Below are 15,667 nucleotides of genomic sequence, written 5' to 3' on the forward strand. Positions count from 1 at the left end.
GCCCGTCGCTCGCGTTGGCGTTCAGCCTGGCAGAGGCCTATCTCTAATAAAAACTGGTATAACTTTACTGCCGTGAGATGACAAAGTGACGTAAAGGCCATTTTTTCGAATATGGGTTTTTCATGCCAATTTGTTCATTATTCGAAGACCTATCCTTTGGTATCTTCCGTTTCGTTGTTACTTATTCGTACGTTGTATAGGTTAAAAAAAAAAACAAAGTGACGTAGACACCCATTTCAATACAAAAGTGGCGAGAAATTCATGCGTTTTTGGGCCGTACTGAAAAACTGATCACTTGGATCTACGTCACAATGTCATATCACGGCAGTTTAGGACCCAATTAAAACCATCGAAGCAGCGCCAACTACAGATGGTGTTATGAACAGATACGCAAAGAGTGAGGTCGAAAACTCCAAGTGAACCGTCAAATCGAGGCTCCAAGTGTGCAAAGTAAACAAACTCAGGAGTGTTACTTTTCGTACAGAATGTGTATTGTAATCAGTATAATTGTTGTGAACCACGTGCAATTATGGTTTGAACGGAAAATGTGTTCGTTATGCTCGTATTATGAGTGATGCATTGAAAATTATAAAAGTGTATAAAAGCTTTGAAACTCAGTTATACATCCTTACAAAGCTTCGGAATTTCATTACACTTTCTAGTGCGTATGAAAAGTCATGCGAAATTAAATGTGGTTGCCAGAACTGTTTGGAATAGAATATTAGCAAAGGGTTGCCATATTTACCGCTTTTCTCTTTGCGTATCTCTTTAATACAGTCTCTAGCGCCAACTACATGTCGAGTAACGCTTGTATTACTCTACTTAACGAATCCTTTCGTTAATCAACAAAATTTAATGTGTTTACCTGTGTTTTCTCACCTTACTCACCACAACCGTGTTACCCAGTTTCATAAATTTTGTTTTGAAATTTAGCGCGAGGTGCGAGCTAATGAAATTAGATCAAGTACCCATTATATTATATTAAATAGAGTCCTACAACAATGAACGATTTCACACTGAAAACAATCGCCTCAGACTTAGTTCCAACCAACTATCTTTCAGTGGCAAATAACGCCCGTACTAACCGCGATAAACGAATCAAAGTTTTACTGGAAAAGGTAAACTATTCCGCTATCACATAAACAGTAGAATATTCAAGCATACAAATTCTAGAAAAAACTTCCAGAGAATGGATGGGATAATGCCACTATAGAATATTTCATCGGGGAGCTAGCCCTAATGGATAGCAACAACTTCATCAATCCTTGCGGAATGGGAGAACGTGAAGGAAGAGTTATCTGCGGTAAGTTTCCAGTCACGATGAAAAACGTTATGAATTATTTGTCGCATTGTAGAACTGGTCCGCAGCCGGCACTTCAACTTTGCCCACGGCGTTGGGCGATCGGGTAATCTAACTGAGCCGCAACCCAAAGCAACTGGTTCGACAATCATGAGCAATCTTACCAACAGTTTATTGCTCGATTTGATACGAGAAGTTGGTGTTAGAAGTTGTAAAAAAGCTATTCTTATGCCGCTGGCAACTGGTATGACGGTAATGTTAACTCTGTTGTCGTTGAAAGCAAATCGACCTGAATCTAAGTACGTGCTATGGTCTCGAATCGATCAAAAATCATGTTATAAAAGCATAAACACCGCGGGTCTAATACCGATTGTTATTGATACTATAACTCGGAACGAGAATGGTCATGACATGCTTGGAACGAACGTTGATGCTTTTAAGTCTAAAATAGAAGAGCTAGGAAGCCATAACATCTGTTGTGTCCTATCAACGACAAGTTGTTTCGCACCAAGAACTTGTGATAGTATTACAGAACTAGCGGAACTTTGCGAACGAAATGACATTCCACACATAGTTAACAATGCCTATGGCTTACAGAGTACATATCTTACTCATCAGATAGAGCAAGCCGGACGCCATGGGCGTATAGACGCTTTTATCCAAAGTACTGATAAGAATTTGCTGGTACCAGTCGGTGGAGCAATTATAGCAAGCTTTGAAAAGTCGTTTCTGAATCAAATTTCAGCATCATACCCTGGAAGAGCATCTGGTTCCCAAACTTTAGATGTGCTAATAACTTTACTATCCTTAGGGAAAAATGGTTATTTGAAATTGGTTTTAGAACGTAAAGAACTTCATCGATATCTCCTGGAACAAATGAAGGAGATTGCTGCAACATATGGGGCAGCGTTGCTATCTGGCAAGAATCCTATTTCGATGGCACTGACATTGAATCATTTCGACTCCAACGCAGACATGCTCGGTTCCATGTTACACCTTAGAGGAATCACTGGCTGCCGGGTGGTCAATTCCAAGGATTGTAAAACTATAGCCGGTCATAGTTTCCAAGCGTGGGGTGCTCACTGCGACTTTGCATCTGTTCCGTATCTGACCGCAAGTGCTGCTATCGGTGTTAGTCGTGACGAAATTGATACCTTTCTCGAGAAACTAAGACGTGTTTTCCAAGACTGGAAAGCTGAACATACTAGCGTTGCAAGTGATAAAACGGATCAAGCAATTTAAGGTTAATTATGTACTTATAAAACTATATTATAAATTGTTTTGTTATTTACACTTCAAATCACTATGTTCATTTTCACTAATAGTTTCTGAATCGCCACCGTATTCACGATCAAGATAGTTCAGATTGGAGCTTGACTGTTTCAGAATTTCTGGATGCTGTCTAATCAGCTGATTAGTGTACGCCATGCTGGACAAAATAGATTGCAAATTCCAATCGTTTCTAAGGAGCGAATATTCCAACTCGAAATGTCCATGACGAATGCAGCGTATGCTTACACAATAAGCGACCGATTTAAGACTCAATCCAATCTCGTGAATCAGAGTACCCATATAAGCTTCGGTTTCATCGATGGCATGGATTTCTACAAATACGAGCGAAATACTTATTGAGAGTGAATGTACAGGTGAATGTAGCTTACCAATTGTGAAAAACGGTCTACGGAATTCGACCAACTTGATACCATAAATCATAGGCTGTGAGTTGTCCGCCGGACGAATAGTTCCTTTAACTGCCATATCGTATGCCGCCTGCGACTGAATGTCGATACCGCAAAGTTCGAACATTTTTTTCTGATGTGAGGCCTGCATTGACGCCAACAGCCGTCCAATTTTGTCCGACCCAATGTGATTTACGGTGGCTTTGGCTGTTACCCTTGAGCCTTCGAAGTGACTTTCAGTTGCTTTACCAAGAAATCCTGTTATCCTGTATACTCGCAGGGGACGATTCTGTTGAATTTGATAAGCCATACTAATGCCCTTATTGATGCCTAAAACTTAATTTTCAAGAACATAATTTTCATCGGCTGGTATGACGATTTATTTTTATTTCATACCTAGTACACCACTAGTTAAGCGACCATGGTTAGCACTCATGCGGACCTTAACATCTTCGGTTTGATAACGCGGACCAGCAACTAGCACATTGTCGGATAAATCTTCCGTTCGCCGTACAAGGTACTTCGAGTTCGTCCCCGATTCAATTGCAATACGCTGCAGGGGTGGTCTTACCTTCATTTGGTTTAGATCTTAAATACAAAGCTGTTAAAATTTGTGAGGGTTTAATATTTTCATCAATATCATTTACCCCTGCAAAGATTTCCGATAATTGTGTGTCGAACCTGCTGTACTGTGAGTCTGGCTGGTTTATAAACATTGATAACTCCATTCAAATATCTCCAAGCTACAGGAGCATATACAACTTTCGCAAGAGCCATTTCAAAAGTTTGTTTACTATTGCTGCTTCTTTGAACTGATCTCTTTGAAAAGGGGTTTTTTATTTAACTGTACATTACTAAATCTTGCTTGAATAATGTTGCACTTTGCACTAGAAACAGTGACCATAGTCGTTGTTTACATTTTCCATGCGCTATATAGTTTCGTTAAGTTGAATATCAAATCATCTACGCTCGTCGCTTTTTTTTTTGCTAAACTGAGTGAGTATTACTCATATGGATGGTTTTTAATCTTTTGTTAGATAGTTAATTTTAGACGTACTATACGTTACAATCATTTTTGCGTTTCGTCTGGTTCTGTTTACTGTTTTGTGGTTTTGTTATGCTCATATTCCCGGTGTTCCAATATATTTTTAGAAATTGTGTAACTTTACGGGGTATTTTTGAAATAAAATGTCAAATTATAAATGATATTTGAATTCAGCCGCTTTTTCCATTTCAGCTGTTAACGTAGGAATTCGGCATCGTTGCATAATGGTCGATGCAAAGTTGGAAGCTGTACCGGCGGTTGAAATCGATGAAGGTATTTTCAAGTACATCTTGATCAAGGTGTACGGAAAAGAACGAGCTGACGGAAGTGAACCCAGTAAAAATATAGTTCGTGGATTTGCTCGAGCCCAGTGGCACAACGATATTTACGAGGAGGTCAGCAGTTCCTTGGCCGGTCTAGGGCTGGAAACCGAGTGCCTCGGTGGAGGACGAATCGAACACCGGCCGGACCAGAAACTTATCAAAGTTTACGGTTACTCTCAAGGGTACGGAAAAGCGGACCATCAAGAGACGAGACGAATTCTGCTGACCAAATACGGCGGTTTTCAGATAGAGACGTCCGATGAAGGGTACTAGATCCGAAACCCGCTCAAGCGTTTTAATAAAATTTATCTTGTTTTGAATCTGTAAATTTGCGTATTTAGTCATCCGGTAATTTATGCTTCTACTTATACTTTCACTTTAGAATATCGTCAAATAAATGCTAGTTAAAGCGAGAACCGTGACCGTGATTTGATTTTCTTTTTGTTCTTCATTTTTAAGAATGCACATTTCCCAAAAATAAGCATGCAAGCCACCCTCATTTTCCAAAAAATCAGTAAAAAACAATTAGGTTCAGTATAGCTCGAAACAAAATCCTAATACACCTCACCTTAAGAATTTCGGATGGTCAATAAAAAAAGTTTCATTTCAATTCTTAACTCATTTCAACCATTTTTATTTTTTCTATTTTGGACTGTTTTTTTTCTCTCTGGCATTGAAATCGTAGTATTATAAATGAAATTACAAAAACAACTCAATTCGATGCGTATTCAAAATGCAACGGTTTGATCCAAAAGCGGAATGACGTGACAAATTACGTTCGTAAAAATTGTTTACTTGTTTCTAGTAACAATACTGCTCAAATTAGAACTATAATTGAGTTAAAAATTTATTTTATTTATTTATTTATAAGTATGTTTCTTGTAGTCGTTTAATCGACTTCCTCGATGGTAGGTCCAGAACCGGTTCCGGCACCAGGGGCAGCGCCACCAGCTCCAGCTCCTGGCGCACCACCTGGGAATCCAGGCATTCCACCAGGTGCACCACCAGCGCTCTGGTACAACTTGGTAATGATGGGACTGCAGACGGATTCCAGCTCCTTCTGACGATGTTCGTACTCTTCCTTCTCAGCCAACTGATTAGCGTCCAACCACTTGATGGTGTCGTTACACTTGTCCATGATCAAAGTTTTGTCACTGTCGGTGATCTTGTCCTTGAGTTTGTCGTCCTCCATGGTGGCTTTCATGTTGAAACAGTACGACTCCAAGGCATTCTTGGCGGAAATGGTTTCCTTCTGTTTCTCGTCCTCGGAACGGTATTTTTCCGCTTCGTTCACCATTCGCTCGATGTCCTCTTTGCTGAGACGGCCCTTGTCGTTGGTGATGGTGATCTTATTCTCCTTGTTGGTCGATTTCTCTAGTGCCGTCACATTCAAGATACCGTTGGCATCGATATCGAAGGTTACCTCGATCTGTGGAACACCTCGCGGCGCTGGTGGAATTCCAGAAAGTTCAAACTTTCCGAGTAAATTATTGTCCTTGGTCATTGCGCGTTCGCCTTCAAATACCTGAATCAGCACACCAGGTTGGTTGTCCGAGTAGGTGGTGAAGGTCTGGGTCTGCTTGGTTGGAATAGTGGTATTTCGCTTAATAAGAACGCTCATAACACCTCCAGCGGTTTCGATACCGAGCGACAACGGCGTAACATCGAGCAACAGCAAATCCTGCACCTCCTCCGACTTATCACCGTGCAAAATGGCTGCCTGGACAGCAGCACCATAAGCAACTGCCTCATCGGGGTTGATGGATTTGTTGAGTTCTTTACCGTTGAAGAAGTCCTGCAGCAACTTCTGCACTTTCGGGATACGGGTGGATCCACCGACTAGGACGATATCGTGAATGGCAGCTTTGTCCATTTTAGCATCACGGATAGCCTTCTCGACCGGTTCCATTGTTGAACGGAAAAGATCCGAGTTCAGCTCTTCGAAACGAGCACGGGTAATCGAGGTATAAAAGTCGGTACCCTCGAACAACGAGTCGATCTCAATGCTAGCCTGAGTCGACGATGACAAAGTACGCTTCGCACGTTCGCACGCCGTACGCAGACGACGCAGGGCACGCTTGTTGGTGGACAAATCTTTCTTGTGCTTCCGCTTGAATTCCTGAGCAAAATGAGTTACCAGCCGGTTATCGAAATCCTCTCCACCAAGATGAGTGTCACCAGCGGTGGATTTGACCTCGAAAATACCATCGTCAATCGACAGAATCGAAACATCGAACGTACCTCCGCCAAGATCGAAGATAAGCACGTTTCGTTCGCCAGCGGTCTTCTTGTCCAGTCCGTAAGCGATGGCTGCTGCTGTCGGTTCGTTGATGATACGTAAGACATTCAACCCGGCGATCGTTCCGGCATCTTTGGTTGCCTGACGCTGAGAATCGTTGAAGTAAGCGGGAACGGTAATGACGGCATTGGTTACCGTCTTACCCAGGTAAGCTTCGGCAGTCTCCTTCATTTTGGTTAGAACCATCGAACTGATTTCCTCTGGGAAAAAGTTCTTCGTCTCACCCTTGTATTCGACCTGAATCTTTGGTTTGCCCTCGATAGACACAACTTCAAAAGGCCAATGTTTCATATCGGCCTGCACGGTGCTATCGTCGAATTTGCGACCGATCAGTCGCTTAGCATCGAAGATTGTATTCGTCGGGTTCATGGCGACCTGGTTTTTGGCTGCGTCACCGATCAAACGCTCCGTATCGGTGAATGCAACGTAGGACGGCGTCGTCCGGTTACCTTGGTCGTTTGCAATAATTTCCACCTTGCCATGTTGGAAAACTCCCACACAACTGTAGGTGGTTCCGAGATCGATTCCGACTGCTGGTGCCTTGGCTGCCATCTACAAACAAATGAAGACAAACGAGATTATTTTTTGATAACTGAAAAAAATGAAAATTAGAATATAACCTAACAAAGGATTGACCACTTTTAATTTTTAAAAGTTCAATCCACAGCATTCCATATTTTCTAGGTCAAATTTCAATACTGAATGACCAACTTACATCATGCAAAATAGTGATTCATGGTTACTATTACTCGGCAAACTGGCTTGGCCATGATTCTTCGTGAATGATGAATCATTTTGTTTGAAGTACAATATACAAACAAAACTGCCGTCTTTCTTTCAGATTTGATCTACAGCCAACTTCATATATTGATAAATAGGGTCAACGGCTATAACAAGTAATATACCTACTTCCGTTTTTTGCATATTTGCTCCATGTTTTAAATCGAATAAACTTCGTTTTTTTCTACAATTGCAAACATTTTTAATTTTTGAAAGAAACGTGAAATTTAACTGTTCAATAGTAAAACATGAATATCGACAAGGGACAAATATGCATGGCTCGATGCATGCACACGCGCATCAGCAGCTGCATTGGATGCATCGCCTCTGCAGTGTCTGCACGATATCCTTGTAAAGACTTGTATAAGACGTACATCACAAAAAGCAGTATGAACAAATTCACATCCATCTGCAAATTTACATGCTCCGTAAAAGGCTTGCTAACATTGTAGTTGAGCTTGCAGTTGAACGCATTCGAGGTTATCCGGTATATTCAATACACAATTAAACAAGAAGTCTTGTTCAATGAAAAGTAACTCATGACTAACGATTACTATCACTAGGGAAAAATTTAACTAAGGTTATTCAATCTACTAACTTTGCGCTACGTAAAACTTCTTCTGTGCAATACTTATTAGGGTCGCGTTGCTCATTGAGGTTAAGCATCGAATCAATTCCAGTACATTCTAGAACACACCTGGAAGCATGCGGTCTACTTCCGCATTTTCTTTTTCTACTACATAGAAGTTTTAATTTAAAATAAAACTGACCGCTAGATCTACATGCAGATTGCATAGATTTGAAAGAAATTGCCAATAACTTAATTAAACAAAAGAAAGTGATTAAATTGTTGCACCGGAAAGCCATTTTGTTTCCATGAGATTTTGGATGAATCATCTATAATTTACACGCCCTATCATCGTGTTACATATTTCTTTGGAAAATCTACATAAAGGATGATAAGCACAAATTTTACTTACCTTCGTGTGATTAAACTAGTTTTTAAGGATTTTGAACACTTAACCGTGTGACTGCTAATTGCTTCACTTAATTCCTTTTTCTTTTTTCTCGAACGGGATGATCACTTCTAGGAACTCGTTACGCGTGCACTAGCAAAGCGCTGTTCAATGAATGAGCGCGTAATACTCGAACCATTTTATATATAACTTTCCGCATGTTCCAGATGGTTCTAGATTAGTCAGCCTATACACCAGAGAGACGCCGAGACACTCACCGTTAGCAACTGTCAACATCAAAACGGGTGACAGCAATGCAAAATTATACAACTCGCCCGTTTTGATGTTGACAGTTGCTTTAACGGTGAGTGTCTCGGCGTCTCTCTGGTGTATAGGCTGACTATTCTAGATGGATGGACAAGGTTGCCAGTATCCAGTACATTTTCTATGTTAGTCATTTTAAAGATTCTATTTAGAGAATATTATGCTCCATTGATTTCTGTTTTTTTTTAGACGAACAAATCTTACCAACTGTAAGGCCCTGGCCATAGTGGACGTGAACATCAGCGCGAACCAATTCACCCTGACGAGCTTCAACGTACAGCTCTACTTACGGCTGTACATTAACCCACGGCAGGGCGAATCGGTTCGCGTCCACTATGGTCAAGGCTCAACGAGCATCGAAACATTTCTCGCGTAATTTTTCAAAGCGACCTATCTAAATTGAGAGACTCTCTCTGTTTACTTTCTCTTTGATCAATAGTTATGTTATTTTTTCCATATTTCATAACATTCAATGCATAGTAAGCAAGACAGTATTACTATCTCTCAATTAAGGGGAAGAAAGCTTATGTCGAATTCGTTTTTACGGCAGGACTATCCCGTCCCGGACTACGCTTTGCAGCTGAAAAAAAAAACACTTTCCGAGCAGTTGCAATGGTGTGCGTAATACCGGTAATACCAGAGGTAACTGTTACTTTTGTTTTGGTTCATTATCGCCATTGTCTTTTATCGCATTTGTGCTACTGTACGAAAATTTGCCAATTTACTGAAAATTGACGAAATAACAAAATAAAATAAATAAAATTCAACCTGATGTTTGACACGCGAAGAACAATAATCAAAGCAAACCGATTTTGACACATTTTTTTTTTTTGGTTTTGACACATACGTGAGAATGTGTTGGTGTCTTCAAAACTGCACTCTGTTTCTTGCGCGGACTGTCCGGGACAGAAAAAGGGTAGTCCGGGATAGTCCGGAAAATGTAAAACAACAGTGATAGGACAAAGTGTAGTCCGCGGGGTAGCTACACCGCAAAAACGAAAACGACATTAGAAAATATATATAATGACGACGTAATTAACGGAACAAGGTGAGAGAGGGGAGAATCTGTCATTGTTACTTAGGTCCCTTTGAAAAATTACGCGAGATTTCTTTAGAAAGTGTACAGGAAATGGATAGTAATGTATTTGTGTGCACACATTGTCATCCTTTTATGACCAAGATCTAAAACTCAGATCATTCTGTGAATACGGCATCCCAGTTCATAGAGGCTTGCTTGGCAACACAGAGAAAATGGAACCAATGACACGTGTGGAGCATGGAACCCATGGAACATTTTAATCATGGAACAGATGAAAAGAAAACGAGTTAAGTGAAACGGTACATCCAGAACTTCTTTTTCTGGCGTTTGTTTTATTGTTTTTCAAACTGCTTCTGACAACTGGCACTTAAAGACGACTGGGGGATATTTTGGCGCGTTTTTAATAGATGCGATGTTGTCAATTCTTAACAGAATCGTTTATCATGTTACTTTTAAAAATTTCTAATAGTCAAATTAAATTTTAAAATAAGCCTTGTTTGGTTGAAATGATTAGAAATGTACAACATGGGTGCTTTAATCGCTTTTTTCTAAACACATGTCTACTGCTAAAATTTAATTCTTGGTTTTTCTGACTTAATTAAAAGTTGTTTTAAATACTACTCAAATTAGTACAGTTGTCTTTTTTCATCTACTTAGGATTTCAGCTTGACAAACGTAGTACGATGTGTTAATGAACTATTACCTTTTACTAGTACAAAACCAAATTTGGAATTGATGTCTTCGCAAAAAATAAAACAAACTTATAAGCTGCGAATCGAAACATAACCTGCTTTTCACTTCGTCAAGAATTATGAGACCAACCTTCGAATTATTTCAATTATCTACCTAGTACTAACATAGTACAACGCTCACGAAATATCTAACAATCGAGGAAGAAAATATCCGTGTTTGGAAGTTATTGTACATTGCTTAAGTGCCTCATCTTTCCTAAACGTAACCTGAAACAGCTCCTCTAGAAAAGGCACAGTGGGGAGGAAATATGTTTTGATTTCCGCTAGCACGTTGATGGCTCCCTTGTACGTACTGTCCTTCCGGTAGCAATGCATAGCCCACGCAAAAGCTTCTATAACGTTTCCGGTCTCGCAAAACAACTGGAGCAATCCTTCCAGACTTGGCCAATGGTCTGGGTTTCGGGCAACGCATTTTTCGTAGCATATCTTCGCTATATGTATTTGTCCGATAGAAAAGGCTAGTTTAGCAAGACTGTATACAGTATAGACATCTGTTTCATCCATATCCACTGCTTTACAGAGATGTTCGAGTGCTAAGTACGAATCGTTCTTTTCCTTATAGATCAAACCAATATTACGGTGGCAGTTGTATTTTATCATAAATAGCTTGTTTTGCGCATCGTTTGTTATCTAACAATATAAATAATCAGATATTAGTGGTATAATGTCCCCTTGCATATTTATAACTACCAAAATAGGTTTATACTCACGTTAATTAGCACTTCGCTATCGATCAATTTCAAGAAAGCTGCTAATGCCTTATCCAACTGATTTTGATCTTTTAATTTCAATGCATCAAGGTATTCGGACAGGATAGCTGTTTCCTATTTAATAAATGACTAAAATGTATACATTCGACTTATTAGTAATAGTTATGACTTACTGCATCTTTGGGTTCACTCGCATTTTCGTTATCACTACAGCTGCTACTGTCGTCCGAGTCCTCGTTAAGTGCACAGATTCGTAACATATTTGGTATTGACTAATTTTAATGTTTTACAAAGCACACAATTTGTTCAGTAGTGCAGTGTACTTTTAATTCTAAAGGTTCTTAACCTGCACAGGTAAACAAAACACGCAAAACAGTGATTGACAGAGGCGAGTACAAAACAAAAAATCAAGGGGCTGCTCTTTTTGATGTTGACGCGTTTGGCACACGCTCGCATGAACTATCTACCGGACTGAGTTATTTTTACTCAGTTTTGAACGATGTTCATATTTTTTTTTAAATTTGCAGCCTTAATATTTTCGTTCGAATTTAATTTATATCCAGGTAATCATATGTAGTACAATTGAGCTACCCGCTCTGAAATTTTTACCAGATTTCGCTTTATTTTCCTAAAATTCCCAAATATAATAGCCGAAAATATTTAATTGCCGAATTGTTGGTTTAATGATTTTTATTTTTCATTTAAAATTATTTCTATTTTTCATTTAAAAATCGAAAAGCAATGATGAATTTTATGTTCTAAAAAATCACGTTTTGCTCGGAAGATTACACTCTTTCACCTGATAAATAAAAATCAGAAATCCGTGAGTAGCTAAACAATCCAATCAAAACGATATTTATTTTCGACAATCACATCACATCACAACTACATTTTATATCATTCATACGAACAAAAACTTGAACGGCTTGGCACTTCTCGAAAATTAACGGAATGGCTCAGTTCTTATCGTCCCCTTAATACTAGAACTAGATACCTCGAAATTTGTCGATTTTGAGTTAAGTATGTCATCATATAACATATTTTGAGTTAAGTACACTCGGGTCTTTTTTTACGCGGATTATTTTTATGAATTTTATTGAACGCGATTTTTTTACAATACAGCGGATTATTTTCACGAGATTCGTAGGATTATTTGTATGCGGTTCCAAATAAGTTTAGTATAAGTAAATCTAATCTAATCTTTTAAACGCGGTACAATCAACCGCGTAAAAAAAGACCCCAGTGTATGTCATCTATAACATATCCAAAACTCGTTGAAACACGATTACAAGAAAAAGTGTTATTCATCAATTGAAAAACTAGATATCTCAACGAAAAACAAGCGTATTTTGGAGTAAAACTAAATAACCCGGTTTTTTGTTGATTTTTTCGTTGCTATAACGGGCCTGAACCGATATGGATGCGTTTCATAAAATCTGAACCTTTAATAATTGCATTTGAATCGTCATCACCAGAATAGGTAAAATTTTCAAACTCGTTTTTCTCAAAACGTCAATTTTCGAGTTATCTAGTTCTAGCATTAAGGGGACGATATTTGGTCGGCGTGCGACCAGACCGAACCAAGCGCCATTTTTTTTGAAAATTGAGTTTTTAACACCACTGGATGTGAAAATTAATAATCTATCTTTTAAGAACAAATGAAATCATTTAAACAGTTCATAGTAACATTACGACAAAAATTTCCTGCAGTAGCTTGCCGAAAACATACGGGGTGGTAAAACTTTCAACGCCGATTACTCGAAATAATGTTTTTGGCGCTTGGTTCGGTCTGGTCGCACGCCGACCATTTATACGATAGAGCTCTTCGTGGGTAGATTGATTCCTGTTTTTCGTCGAAGTTCACCAACGTTTCCGGTGTTTCTCAGGGCAGCAATTTAGGGCCTCTGTTGTTCAGTTTATTTTTTAACGACATCGTCTTGCTACTTGGAGCCGGCTGTAAATTACCTGTATGCTGATGATCTAAAATTATGTTCAGTAGTTCAATCCTAGGTTCAATCTGTTGGCGAATGCAAACGTTTACAAACGCTGTTGATTACGTTTGTTGATTGGTATCGACGAAATAGGTTTGTCCTTAGTGATTCTAAACGTCAAGTTATGACCTTTCACCGAATAAGCAGTTCATCAGTTTTCATTTACCGAATCGATGGGCATGCCCTTAAGAGAGTTGACCAGGTCAACGACCTTGGTGTTCTACTTGATAAGCATCACTCGGCTGTTATCACAAATGCTTACGTCAACTTGAATTTATCACAGAAGAGACTTTAAACGCCCACACTGTTTATAAATGCTTTATTGCTCGTTGGTACTGCCTCTGATCGAAGATTAATCTTTAATTTGGTGCCTTCATCAGCTAAGGTGTAATTTAAGCATCGACGTGTTCAGAAAAGATTTCTACGATTTGTGCTAAGAGATTTACCTCGTTGTGTTAGGAGGTGAGATCTCGTAAATCTTCGTCTACATGGCCTTGAGACACTGGAACGATGAAGGAATGACTCCCCAAGAACGCTGTCTTTAGTAAACTACACTTCTTCTTCTTCTATCTGGCGAGCATGCTGCTCTGTCAAAGGGCTAGTGACTCGACTATATGCCCTGTTGTAAGCTTTTAAAAGATTTTTACTCGGTACAGTAACTTTTCACAGGTTTAGTTTACACCTTTTTACGAATTCTACAATCTCCTTATATCATTCAAAATTTCCAAGATAACGATGACTTCGAACTGTTTCCAAGAGGATTCCATCTATGTTGACGTTTAAGTTTTTTGTACCATTGGTAAATAGGATAGCTTTGGTTTTTTCGGCATTTATCTTGAAGTTAAGGCTTGCTGCTAAGCCGCAGAATTCATCAATCGTGTTTTGTACCTTTACTTCTAAATCTTCCACCTTTCGGGCCTTTACGAGGATTCCGAAATCATCCGCGTATTGAACCAATATAACATCTCCATTTCTTGATATTTCGTGTAATCCCACGGTATACAAATTGAAAAGGGTCGGCGATAGTACATCGCCCTGGGTTATTCAAGTGCATGATGATTCGCCGATTGCGGAGAAAGCCTGTTATCCACACAACTATTTCGTTGGGGACGGAGAAAGACTCCAGAGTTTGCTCCAACTTATTTGTTTGTACCGCATTAAATGCATTTGTTAAATCAACGCAAATCATCGCCGAAACGAAACCATCTCGCTTATTCTGCTTGATGCAATTCACGACATAAGTTAGGCAGGTACTTGTACAAGTATTTTTCCTTAAACCAAATGACGTTCGAGGAAGTATGTTCTGAGCTTTGATGAAATCTTGTAGCATGTCTAATACAGCAGTGTTTACAACCTTCGTTGGTGTGGGTACTAACGAGATTGGTCGTTTACCAGCCGCCGTACTCTGATCCTTTCCGGGTTTTGGGATAGCCACCACTTGGATAGTTTTTAGAGATTCATCTGGGCCAGTGATGCCACATTTTCATCTGTACTTTAGAGCTCAAAAAATCTTATCACCTTGGTAAAATTTGAAAAAAACTGTAAAATAAAAACAAATGCAATATAGCTTGTTTAACATTTTTTCAGCGAATTCATTCATGCACACGTTTATGCGTAGCATATGAATATAATAAAACCTCCGACACACTCCACCGCATTTGAGTTAATTTATATTTTTCAACTATATAAAGAAGTTTAATTTACGACCCCATGAAAACCAAAAAAATCTGTATAAGTCTGTATTATTTCCAGAAAATCTGTAATCTGTATATGCAGATATCTGTATGTAAAATACGCAAAAAATCTGTATAAATGCAGATAAATCTGTATATGTGGCATCACTGATCTGGGCTACCATTCCACCACATACGGTTTAAATCTGCAATGATATTTCGTCTCACCTTGCCGGAGCATTTCATATGAAATACGATCTTCTCCAGGGGCTGATTTTTTCTTTTTTCTGTTCAGGATGTTTAACCATACCTCTTCATTGAGTAGATTGTACTCTGCTCCTCCTCGTTGTAGTTGCTGGTATTCGTTTTGTCCAAAATGGACATCCAGGAATTTCTCTGCCTCGTCTTGTAAGTCCATCAGTATGTTGTTATTGGTTTTAACGTTCCTTTTTTCCAGTGAGTCGTCCGATTTTCGCCCAAAGTTCTTTCGATCCCATAAATGGGTTGATCTCGTTTCGAAAATTTTCCAAATTCCTGTCAATCTCCAGTCTTTTGGCTGCCTTTTTCCTAAACTCCAACAAATTTTCCAAACTCGAAACACGGTTGAAATTACGCCTCGCTTCTGTTTTTTCCTTCCATGCATTGTCCACTTGTTCACACCACCAAAATTTTGGTTCTCTCTTGTCCTTTCTTCTGTTCTGTTGGCATATTTTTTTAACTCTTTTTTGTAGATCACTTATTCCATTCACTGATTCGCTGCTTAGTTCTGACAAGTCGGTGTTTATTCTCTTATAGT

At 39.1% G+C, this 15,667-nt stretch overlaps 5 protein-coding genes across 6 annotated transcripts; 2 read left to right on the forward strand and 3 right to left on the reverse strand.

Moving 5' to 3' along the window:
- Window positions 1-67: 67 nt before the first annotated feature.
- On the forward strand, window positions 68-3,902 carry LOC129731966 (O-phosphoseryl-tRNA(Sec) selenium transferase). 2 transcript variants are annotated; one of them, XM_055692400.1, is made up of 3 exons: window positions 68-1,118; window positions 1,174-1,303; window positions 1,356-3,902. In XM_055692400.1, exons 1-3 carry the CDS (start codon window positions 1,002-1,004, stop codon window positions 2,540-2,542), a joined length of 1,434 nt encoding a protein of 477 aa, XP_055548375.1. In that variant the 5' UTR covers window positions 68-1,001; the 3' UTR covers window positions 2,543-3,902. The 2 variants fall into 2 exon arrangements, with proteins under 2 accessions (XP_055548375.1, XP_055548376.1); XM_055692401.1 differs by having other exon boundaries at window positions 984-1,118; window positions 1,187-1,303.
- LOC129731967 (pseudouridylate synthase TRUB2, mitochondrial) lies at window positions 2,549-3,933 on the reverse strand. Its single transcript, XM_055692402.1, has 4 exons — window positions 3,627-3,933; window positions 3,376-3,567; window positions 2,962-3,315; window positions 2,549-2,904 (listed from the first exon to the last, which is right to left on the reverse strand). The coding sequence occupies exons 1-4, from the start codon at window positions 3,754-3,756 to the stop codon at window positions 2,585-2,587; spliced, it is 996 nt and encodes a 331-aa protein (XP_055548377.1). The 5' UTR covers window positions 3,757-3,933; the 3' UTR covers window positions 2,549-2,584.
- A 67-nt stretch (window positions 3,934-4,000) lies between these two features.
- On the forward strand, window positions 4,001-4,763 carry LOC129731968 (sex-regulated protein janus-A-like). The gene is made up of 2 exons (XM_055692403.1): window positions 4,001-4,151; window positions 4,217-4,763. Exons 1-2 carry the CDS (start codon window positions 4,097-4,099, stop codon window positions 4,618-4,620), a joined length of 459 nt encoding a protein of 152 aa, XP_055548378.1. The 5' UTR covers window positions 4,001-4,096; the 3' UTR covers window positions 4,621-4,763.
- Window positions 4,764-5,169: 406 nt separating this feature from the next.
- Window positions 5,170-8,574, reverse strand: LOC129732094 (heat shock 70 kDa protein cognate 4). Its single transcript, XM_055692609.1, has 2 exons — window positions 8,407-8,574; window positions 5,170-7,198 (listed from the first exon to the last, which is right to left on the reverse strand). Exon 2 carries the CDS (start codon window positions 7,196-7,198, stop codon window positions 5,237-5,239), a length of 1,962 nt encoding a protein of 653 aa, XP_055548584.1. The 5' UTR covers window positions 8,407-8,574; the 3' UTR covers window positions 5,170-5,236.
- Window positions 8,575-10,077: 1,503 nt separating this feature from the next.
- Window positions 10,078-11,570, reverse strand: LOC129732098 (calcineurin-binding protein cabin-1-like). The gene is made up of 3 exons (XM_055692613.1): window positions 11,381-11,570; window positions 11,208-11,321; window positions 10,078-11,127 (listed from the first exon to the last, which is right to left on the reverse strand). Exons 1-3 carry the CDS (start codon window positions 11,465-11,467, stop codon window positions 10,615-10,617), a joined length of 714 nt encoding a protein of 237 aa, XP_055548588.1. The 5' UTR covers window positions 11,468-11,570; the 3' UTR covers window positions 10,078-10,614.
- Between the last annotated feature and the right edge of the window lie 4,097 nt (window positions 11,571-15,667).

The sequence above is a fragment of the Wyeomyia smithii genome, chromosome 3, assembly GCF_029784165.1.
Source record: "Wyeomyia smithii strain HCP4-BCI-WySm-NY-G18 chromosome 3, ASM2978416v1, whole genome shotgun sequence".
Classification (NCBI taxonomy): Eukaryota; Metazoa; Arthropoda; class Insecta; order Diptera; family Culicidae; genus Wyeomyia; species Wyeomyia smithii.

Coding starts and splice junctions, on each gene's coding strand:
- LOC129731966 (XM_055692400.1), top strand. CDS start 1,002: ATGAACGATTTCACACTGAAAACAATCGCCTCAGACTTAGTTCCAACC. Junction 1,119..1,173: donor TCAAAGTTTTACTGGAAAAG/GTAAACTATTCC, acceptor TACAAATTCTAG/AAAAAACTTCCAGAGAATGG. Junction 1,304..1,355: donor TGAAGGAAGAGTTATCTGCG/GTAAGTTTCCAG, acceptor GTCGCATTGTAG/AACTGGTCCGCAGCCGGCAC.
- LOC129731967 (XM_055692402.1), bottom strand. CDS start 3,756: ATGGCTCTTGCGAAAGTTGTATATGCTCCTGTAGCTTGGAGATATTTG. Junction 3,568..3,626: donor TATCGGAAATCTTTGCAGGG/GTAAATGATATT, acceptor TTTGTATTTAAG/ATCTAAACCAAATGAAGGTA. Junction 3,316..3,375: donor CTTAACTAGTGGTGTACTAG/GTATGAAATAAA, acceptor TTGAAAATTAAG/TTTTAGGCATCAATAAGGGC.
- LOC129731968 (XM_055692403.1), top strand. CDS start 4,097: ATGCTCATATTCCCGGTGTTCCAATATATTTTTAGAAATTGTGTAACT. Junction 4,152..4,216: donor AAATTGTGTAACTTTACGGG/GTATTTTTGAAA, acceptor TTTCCATTTCAG/CTGTTAACGTAGGAATTCGG.
- LOC129732094 (XM_055692609.1), bottom strand. CDS start 7,198: ATGGCAGCCAAGGCACCAGCAGTCGGAATCGATCTCGGAACCACCTAC.
- LOC129732098 (XM_055692613.1), bottom strand. CDS start 11,467: ATGTTACGAATCTGTGCACTTAACGAGGACTCGGACGACAGTAGCAGC. Junction 11,322..11,380: donor CGAGTGAACCCAAAGATGCA/GTAAGTCATAAC, acceptor TTTATTAAATAG/GAAACAGCTATCCTGTCCGA. Junction 11,128..11,207: donor ATAGCGAAGTGCTAATTAAC/GTGAGTATAAAC, acceptor TTATATTGTTAG/ATAACAAACGATGCGCAAAA.